The sequence below is a fragment of the Manacus vitellinus genome, unplaced genomic scaffold, assembly GCF_001715985.3.
Source record: "Manacus vitellinus isolate BGI_N305 unplaced genomic scaffold, ASM171598v3 scaffold_64_pilon, whole genome shotgun sequence".
Classification (NCBI taxonomy): Eukaryota; Metazoa; Chordata; class Aves; order Passeriformes; family Pipridae; genus Manacus; species Manacus vitellinus.
The window spans coordinates 2,483,168-2,492,779 of NW_021940718.1; the positions used below are offsets into that span (position 1 = coordinate 2,483,168).

At 56.0% G+C, this 9,612-nt stretch overlaps 1 protein-coding gene across 1 annotated transcript; it reads right to left on the reverse strand.

The window, feature by feature from the left end:
- Positions 1 to 1,390: 1,390 nt before the first annotated feature.
- ANGPTL4 (angiopoietin like 4) lies at positions 1,391 to 9,463 on the reverse strand. Its single transcript, XM_018083572.3, has 6 exons — positions 9,320 to 9,463; positions 8,740 to 8,866; positions 4,295 to 4,408; positions 4,114 to 4,209; positions 3,526 to 3,801; positions 1,391 to 2,965 (listed from the first exon to the last, which is right to left on the reverse strand). Exons 1-6 carry the CDS (start codon positions 9,422 to 9,424, stop codon positions 2,784 to 2,786), a joined length of 900 nt encoding a protein of 299 aa, XP_017939061.1. The 5' UTR covers positions 9,425 to 9,463; the 3' UTR covers positions 1,391 to 2,783.
- Positions 9,464 to 9,612: the final 149 nt, after the last annotated feature.

Sequence of the window (9,612 nt, forward strand, 5' to 3'; positions counted from 1 at the left end):
AAAACAGAAGGAGCTGGAGGATTCCAGTTGAAAACAGAGAGCCACGACTGGCTTCTTCTGCAGAGGGACCTCGAAAGGGGCCCGGAATGCCGCGTGCTCCAGTGCGGGACCGAAGGTCTGGGGCGTGGGGTGGCACTGACATGATGGGGTGTGGAGGCTTGTGCAGCAAAACAGGCAAGACTGAGACACAAGGAAAGCAGCAGCTGTGATCCCCGGGATAGGCAAGATTTGGGCATTTACCAAACCCTGGTTGGGCTCCTGCACCCACTTCACCGGCCACCAACGCCTCCTGTGGATCAGATGCACCACTAGGAAGCAAACCCCAGTCTGCCAGGAAAACCTGGCAATGAGGAAATGCAGCAGAGCTCCTTCACCAGCTATTTGATGCATAAAAAAAACCTCAGTCTCATCACTTCAGCATCCAGACTAAAACACAGTATCTGCTGGGGCACTCAGGGACTGAGCAAGTTTTGAATTAAGCAAATGGAATATTAAAAATGTATTTCTGAATGCAGGAGCGAGCAGGCAGACAGTGCAGAGCTGGGTATAATGGGCTGTTTGCACATTTGTGCTTGGGGCTATCATTAACCCTGGGGTTCCCCCCAGGGAAGCAGGACAGACACAGGAGCTGGGGCCACATTTAGGTGCATTGGGTATTTATAGAGCTGCTCAGGGGACTAGAGCAGCCTCATCTCTTCTTCTTGCAACGAGCAATTTTTGTCTCCTTTCCTTGGTTTTGTCCAGCTCCAGTATATGGGAGCTGCAAAAAAATATCCGTCTGGCATTGTGAGCACTGCTGGAATTTACCCCCTTCATCTTCAAGGCTCCTGCACCATCCCCAGTTCATTTCATTCCTACATCTGAAATCAGCCCCCAGAAGTTACAATAAAGGCTTTTGGAGATGACTACACACATGAGATACGAGCAGATAAAGGGCTGCTGCTTAGTGGGGCTTGTCCTGATCAACTCTGACTTTGGTGGGCCTGGATCATCCAGACCTCAGCCTCTGCTCCTTTTCAGAGACTTGCCCCAGGCTCTTCCAGCCACCTAGGAGGAATATCCCCCTGGTGCAAAGGTCTGCCATCAGGGAATAAGAAAATCCAGCTCATCATCACTTATAAACTTGCTGCTGCAAGGCCTGATTTCCAGAAAGAAAAGAAATTTAGAAGTCCATAAACTTCAAACGGACTGAAAACTGCTGCTGGGCACTATAGCAGCGATTTATCTCAGAGCTCCACAAGGGTACAGCTGAAAAGGGAGGCCAGAAGGGAGCAAAGTGCCTCAGGCACACTTCCAATAAGGGAAGTTTCCAAAAGCAGAGCCCTCACAATGCTCCCACACACCTGCTACAGGAAAACCATCAGGCAAATAAACCAGGCAGGACAGTTACAGGCTTGTTTTTATTAAAAGACATCTTCAGAAAAGATATTTTAGTACAAAAAAAAAAAAAAAGTTTAAAATACACAAACTACACTTGCTTTTCTTTCTGGCATCGACATTTATAAATTACACCACATTGTTATTAACACTGCATTTAAATATGGAAACAAATTAAAACAAGGAATTCATCAACAGGATCCAACATCCTACATACAACTCTGTACAGTATTTAGCAGCTAGGAGCTCTAGCACAGTAGTCAATATGACTTCAAATAGGGCAGGATGCTTGGGAAGCCCCAAGACTGTAACTTGGCCCGTAACAGTTTTTGGGGACCTGTTCTGGCCACCTCTCCCCCAGCACCCACCCTGAAGGCAGAGGTGATGCTGCACATCAGGGTACTCACCTGATGAGGTGAGTGTGGCTTCTGCAGAGAAATGCTGCTGCCCCCTGGCCTTTTAGTGCTGGGACACACACGTGGGACAGTGCCAGTCCCTCTGCAAAGCACCAGGTGTCTGGTGGGAGAAGGCAGCCCCCAGGTTCACGAGGGCTGACAGGGACAGTGTCCTGGCCAGGGACAGTCACTGTTCTGTACCTGTGCTGTCCCACTGCTCATCCCACCCCTCCCCAGCAGCACTGGCAGGCTCCAGGCACAGCCCCCCAGGACCTGGCCCTCACACAAGCAGCTGCAGGATCCCACCCATCATCCTCAGAGCTGGAAGCAGTTTTCCCAGCTCCTGGCAAATTCCAGCACAGCCAGAAACACAGGTCTTCAAAGGGAGGGCAAAGGAGCCTGAGGTCTCCTCCTGCAGGGGAGACCCTCAGACCCCCCCCCAGACCCTGTCACTCAGCAGGGCAGGGGCTGCACAGATGGAGCTGCCCAGGGCTCACTGCCCCCAGCCCTGGCAGGGGACAGAGGCTCCAGGGGCTGTCACAGGAGGGTAGGTGGGACATCATTTGGGAACAAGAGTGAAAGATGGGACACAGCAAGGCTCCGTACCCAGCGCTGGGGTCCAGGGCAGGGAGACACTTCATGTGCTCCCCCTGCCCCAGGTCATCAAAAAAGTACAGAAATGTTAAGACAGGACAAAAAAAAAAAAAAAAAAGCACCAGACAACTTGCTACAGCAGCACATGGCAGGTCAGGAGACCCTTGTGCATGCTCTGGAGGTTGATCTCCCTGCTGGTGGCTCCTCTTCGGATCTGGGAGTTCTCTTCCAGGGGTTTTGGCAACATGGAGCTGTTTTACTCATAGCAAGGAGCTGTGTCGTGCCACTAAAGGGCTGCTAACCGAGGGAGACCTCCCTCAGGGGGCTTTCCAGGGAGGGGGTTTGTTTTCTGTAAACACCAAGTGACGGAGCTCAGGTCCGCGCTCCGCAGAGAAAGTCAAGTCTTGAGTGGCAGCATTAGGGCTCTGCTTCCAGTGCTGCAGGCTGGATTTTCATGGTGGTTGACTTCAGTGGGTAGTACCTGCCCTTCCATGTCTTCCAGAAGATGCCCTGCTTGCGCTCGTGCCTCTGGCGGGGGATGGAGCGGAAATACTTCCCGTTGAGGTTGGCATGGCCACAGGTGCTGAACCACCAGCCACCTACCAAGGCAACACAGGCAATTTCAACCCACAGCAATTCCAGACAGAAAACAAACCCAGGCAGCTCTTGCCCCCATTCCCCCACTTTTCCAGGGCTTCAGGACCTCACAAGGCCACCTCGTGCACAGTCGAGGCATCTCCTGCATTGGGAAACATTTTACAGATCCTGTGTGGCTTCAGGATGCATCTGCAAACCTCTGCTGCTCCCTCTTGTGTGCAAAACCCCCTCAAACCCTTCCCCAGCCCCATCTCAGGTGGGAAGTCTCTGCTCTCCTTGAAAGGGTTCCAAGCAAGGTGGCAGCCAGCAAAGCTGTTGCAAGGACAGATGCTTGGGCCAAGACCTGAATCATGAACCCCCTCCTCCCCCCTTGCAGCCTCCCTCCTGGTTCCCTGCACAGCTCCTCCCGAGGATGCAGCTGTCCCAGGGAAGCTGAGGACGAGACAGGCTCAACACCAAAGGGGTCCAGTGCCACAGGGTCCCTGTCCCACTCAGCCACCACCAGACAGTGGAGGGCTGACAGGGCAGTGCACACCACTGGAACAGAAGAGCTTGTGCTGACCTGAGAGGTGTTTGGCACAGTTTGTGTCAGCTTTGAGGTCGTGGTCACGGTCCCGAGTGGAGAAGGGCAGCTGCCTGAAGTCCCCGATGGCATTTTCCAGCTCTCCAGACAGAGGCCCCAGCAGGTTGAGCATGTAGGCTGTGCTCTCACCACCAAGGCTGAAGACAAACTGAACCACCTGCGAATTGCCCTCCCAGTCTTCCAGCTCGATCAGGAGATTGTATTTTCCCTCTTGGACAAGGTGATGTATCTTCTCCAGGCCCAGCCAGAAGTCACCTGAAATAAGACCCACGGCATTGGCTGCAGGAACACAAACATGCTGTGCAAAGCAGGCATGTGAGCAGGCTCCAGAGACAAACAGGGACAACCCAGGACACTGCAGTGTTTGAATCACTGTCTGGCACCTGCAGGATACAGCAGGAAGATCAAGGACCTCCACTCTGCAGGCAGTGTCCCCCCTCTCCAGCCCACAGCTGAAGTGTCCCCCCTTCTCCAGCACAGAGAGCTCCAGGGGCCAGCGAGGGGAATAACTTTTGCTGAGCTGCCCCTTGGCATGCAATGAGAAGACAGACACCATCCTCCACCTACCATGGAGGTCTCCAAAGCCATTCTTGTAGGCATCCCACAGCTGGTCGAAGTCCACAGAGCCATCCGTGCGCCTCTGGATCACTGTCCAGCCACCCTCTGTGGGCAGGGAAAACACAGTCATGTGGGGTCAGCACTTCAAGAGCACCCTGCCAGGCACAGCAGGACACCCACAGGGCTTTACCTGCAGTCATGTCACAGTAGACTTTGAAGGGCTGAGATCCCAAGGGCTGCACCTGGAAAACGCCGCTGCTTTGCTGCCCAGCCAGGAAGAGCTGGTGGCAACCCTCTGGGAGCTCTGCAGGGGAAGGAAACAGCAACTGGTTAGATGGCCCCAAGCCCCACTTCCTCAGCAGGTTGCTCCTACCACGGCCCCAGCACTTGCAGCCCTGGCCACGAGCCCGGCCAGCTGTGCAGGGCAGTGGAGGCAGCTCCGGACACGCGTCGGGGACGATGGCCCCGACTCCGGCGTCTTTAAACACTGTGACTGCACATCTTCCTGTCTATCCAAACAGAGTTCCTTGGGCTTCCATCCAAGGCAGAAGCCAGGCATTGGGCCAGGCTGGGGTCACCTTGGCTGGAGAGCAGGGCTCCCCATCGAGGAGGGCCCGGGATGCTTCCCAGCTCCCTTGCAGGAGCAGCCCGTTTGGGCCAGGGTAACGCCAGGGCCGAGCATCCCCATCCCACCCCAAGGCTGAAGCAGGCTCAAGGGGCCTCGGGGGCAGAAAGAAACCCCCAGTCCTGACATCAGGAAGGCACGTGAGCATCTCCAGCACACGACCTCCTTCTCCCAGCAACTGTGGTGGCCCCGGCCAGGCATCCCACTGGGCAACCTGCCAGCAGTGGGCACAGCGCCAGGCTGGAGTGACCCTTTTTCTGAGACACACTGACCCGGGCAGGGAAGGGGTGGATGGACTCTGGGAGCAGCAGCTCATTGCCTGAGTGGATTACCCAGGGTGAAGCCACCCCCCAGCTTGTCCCCTCCATCCCCAGGCTGGTTGGGCCCCCACCACTCCTTCTGCCCTGCAGGGACTTTGCCCGGAGCTGCCAGCGAAGCACCATTTCAACAGCACTGATAAAAGTCCATCCAGGAACCACCACCCACCCCAGCACTTGGGAGAGACAGGGAGCAGGGAACCTGTTACAACACCACAGTCAGAAGGCCAGAGAAGGATGTGCAGAGATTCAGCCCCAGGCTGCTGAGCAGTCAAGGGGCTCTTTGTCAGCAGGGACAGGTGCCCCCGTCACCCCCAGACAAAGGGGGCCTGTTCTTCCCCCACCAGGGTGGATGGGTTGTGGTGGCTCACAGCTGCTGCCAGCATGACCTCGAGACAGACAAGTGAAGAAACCTCGAGACAAGCCCTGGGCTGTGCTGGGGTGCTGGCCACCCCCATAGCCCCCCCATGGGAGTCCCCTCATGGTAGCTGCCCCAGGGTCAGGGCTGACACCACAATCCAGAGCAGCAGCAGGGAGAGAGCCCCTCCCCAACAGCCTGAGGCTTCCCTGAGGCCAGATGGAGGGGAGAAAATGGGGCCTTTGAGCTGCCAAGAGCAAAAGCAGCCCATGCAGGGCATCACCTCCTGCCCCATCCTCTCTGGATTGTGGCAAAGAGCAGAACCTCAACGGGAGAAAAGGTCAGGGGGGACCCAGGGGACAGAAATGTGACACCTACCACCACCTTTCACCCATTTCCAACATATCCCTCCCCTCACCCTCCCCTCCCACCATGAACATTCCCCTCCTCAGTGGGGAAAGCCCCTCTCCCACAGCCAGCAGGGCTGGTGGTCACATCCCTCACACTCCCTGGGGCCAATGCCAGCACAGGACTGGTGCCACCATCAGTGCACCACAGGACAACCGTGTGGCCCCAGCCCTGCCCTGAGCCCACAGGCACAGGGATTGAGGGTGTTTTGCCTGAAGGATCTAAACCACACAGAGCCCCCTGCACTGCCAGGGCCGAGTGCATCCCCAATATCCCTGCTCTCTGACTGAATGCAGGCGGGGAAGCAAACAAGGTTCAGGGGAAGGAACACCCCAACCAGAAGCCCCCCACTCACATGGCCATCAGCAGGGAGGTGCTGGAGGGTGCTGGGCTCACCCAGCTCCTCACCTCCTCTCCCACTGCATCTTTCAGCATCAACGGGAAGGTGCCAGGGGGATGATTAGCAGTCCCAGTGTGCAGAAGCCAAACCCATTCCTGCCTGTTTCTCATTTCTGGGCCCTGGCCACACTCCCTGCACTCGATCCCTGTTCTCCTGATGCCACAGGGACTCTCCAGCAGCTGAACGAGATGCAGCTGCTTGAACAGCCTCCTCTCAGTCTTTTTGTTTGAGGAACACGCTCGTTAGTTCCAGTTCATGTTGCACATCCGAACGGCACCAGCAGAACAACAAGCCCTCCCGGCTGCTCCTGTGTTTTCCTTTCCCTCCCCCTTTATTTAGCCAAGCAAGACAACAAGGTTGGAGCTGCCCCAGGCTCTGTGTTCACCCAACAGGATTTGCAGCTGTGACGAGGGTGGAGAGGGAGGTCACTAACCTGGGATAAACATCCATCCTCAGGGATTGGCAGAGCATGCCTGGAGCTGTCTGCATCACCTCCCCCTCTCCCTCCCCAACCCCACCCCATTATTTTGGAGTCTCAGCGCCACGGGGAGAGCCTGAGCAGGGCTCTACCTTTCCCCTACTCGGCCGGCTGCCAGAAAGCACAGGCTCTGCCCAAAGACGTGATCCTCTTTCTGCAAGCGATTAAACCTCTCACTCTCCAGGCAGCTCCGAGCCTTCAACTTTCACATGCTTGGCCCCGCGCCAGCCCTGCCCCGAAAAAACTCGTGCTCGCTGGATGCAAATAAAAGGGTCTTTCTGCAGGGGCTGCTGGTGGAGTTCATCGCCGCTCCCCAGGGCCGCGCCGGCCCCGGGCTCTGCCCGACAAAAGCCGGGAGCTGCCGGCACAAGCCTCGGCAGCGCTCACCCGCTCCGAAAGCGGCCAAAAGCCCCCCAGGCAGAGGGCACGGGCCGGCCTGTGCGCTTTAAGATTTGCCAGAAAACTCAGTTGACTTGCTAATGAGAGGAAGCCGATTTGTTTTCTGCGAGTGATACCAACAACAGGGATTAGGCAAGAGAAGGGGGAGCTCACAGCGGGGAAGGGGGGGAGTTGGAGATGCTCAAGGTCTCCTCATCAGGGACAGCTCAGCACTGGAAGGTGCTGAGTACTCACAGCATCCCTGTGGGCCCTTGCTGCCTCCCACCGTGCATCACAAACATCTCTAGCCAACACTGCCTACATCTGCCACCAGTAAGTAGCAAAGACCCCAACCCATCTCCCTGCACCCCACTTTCAGCATAACCTGAGAGTGGAGCTGGAGGTTGGACTAGATGACCTCTGAATGTTCCTTCCCACCCGAACAATTCTATGACACACTACTGCAGGCAGGTGACAAAGCAGAGCTGGGAAAAGAACAGGGGAGAGAAGTTCTGAGAGTTTTCTGGCTCAGTAGTGCTGCTCTGACCAAGGGAGACCCCACACAGCCCCACTGAGCTGAGCACCAGGAGGAGTTTGGAGCACCACATCCCACCTCTTTTCCTGTCTGCATCGTTTCTGCAGCCCTTTGTTCTTCCCAGCCAGCTTTCAGGCACAACGGTGACAGCTCTGAGGTCCACAGACAAATTACCCATACACATACACAAAATACCCATGTGTTTTCCCATACTATCCTTGCTTCAGGCCCTGGCCAGGAATTCCCCGTGACTCCTCACCCTGCCTGGTTTGTTTTGCTCCTGCTGAACATCCCCAGACAGCTGCACAGGCAGAGCCAGCACTGTGATTCAGCTGACACAACATGACAGCAGCTGCTCCTGGCCAGCAAACCCTGCGGGGACACCAGTTCCTGTCTGGAGGGAGGCTGCAGGACACACTGCAGCTGGGGACACCCACTCTGCTGCCCTTTGCTCTGCAGGAGCCCCTCCAGCCCTGTCACCAGCAGAGAGGATGCTCCAGGCAGAGCCAGGAGCTGCAGGTACAGCATCCACTCACCTGCTTCAGTGCACATTTCCTGTGCTGTGGGCATCCACTGCAACCCAGCACCTTTTGCTAAGCACAGTGCAAGCTGAGGCACTTGTCCTTCGTGTACAAGCCCTAAATATGAGCCAAGGGAGGGAGACACAACAGGTATGCAGCTCTCCTCTCCACCCAGGGCTCCCTAACCCTCCCTCCCCTCCTCCCACAGACAGAGAAGCAGATCCTGCCTGGGTGAAGTGTGAGCAGGTGAACAAGAGTTAACTCCAAGGAGCTGAGACCCTCCTCTCCTGCGTGCATTCACCCCTCACCTGCCAATCCTCTTTTACAAATACCTGCTCACAGGCTTTGCCTGCTCCCCACTGCATTCTTAACACAGAGCAGGAAAAAAAGCCTCCTAAATCCTTAAATTCCTGCTGGACTAACACTGGCCCAGAATGCAAGGATTTTGCCTGTGCTCCAAAACCCCACACTCTGGCTATACTCCCAACTTGCAGTTTTTTTAAGCAAATCTCACATCCTGGCTCAGATCAAGTGAAACTTTTGTTTCCAAAGGGTTGCAACTGCTGCAGGTTTGCTTTGGGGTAGATGAGCAGGGTGGCACAGGCAGATACTCACTCTGTGTTGGCACAGGCTCCCCACTGCCATTCTGGTTCTGGCTGGTGAGGTTGAGGCTCTTCTTCAGATTTATCTTCCACTTTGGAGACTGTGTTTTGTTGTGGTGTAGGGGGAGTAGTAGATTGACCTAAAAAAAAAAAAATAAATGCACAAGTCAGAACAGTTTTATCTCAGCTCGTTTTCCACACTGTTACTCAGGGGAGCTGGTCGGCTGCACGCCAGCCACTCCCTGTGGCCAGAGCTGGGGCTGAACTTGCCCAGAAACCTCGAGGAATAGGAGACACCCGGTCCTGGCAAAGCCAGAGATGACTGTGGTATTTCACACCCATGCCCGTGAGTTTATTCTGCAGATAAATGCAAAGGCAGAGCCCAGGAAGGCTGTTCCCACCCACCAAATTCCTCCCATTGCTCCATGCAAACTCCCTGGGAGCTTGCAGGTTGCTGCCCTCACATCAACACCGCAGCTCAAGGACCAGGACTGTGGCCCCCGTGGGGTCCCCAAAGCCAGGGAGCTGGGACAGCAGGGGTACACACAGAGTGTGGGCCAGGCTGGGGGTTGCAGCGCAGGACGGGGGCTCACCTTGCTCTGCAGGCTTTTAATCTGCAGGTTCTGCTTGTCCAGCTTGTACTGCTGCTGCTTGATCTTCTGCAGGAGCTCCTCAATCCGCAGGTTCTGAGCGTCCATCAGGGACTAAAGGGGGAAGAGCCAGGTGAACCCCGTAGCTCCGGGAAGCTCCGGCCATACCAGACTCCCGGGAGAGTGCTCCCGGTGCCCCCAGGACTCCCTCCCCTGTCCTGAAGCTGATCCCAGCCCACTGCTCCCTGTCCCGCATCGGTTTTCCCCGAGGACGCTCCCGGTGCCCCAGATCAGGT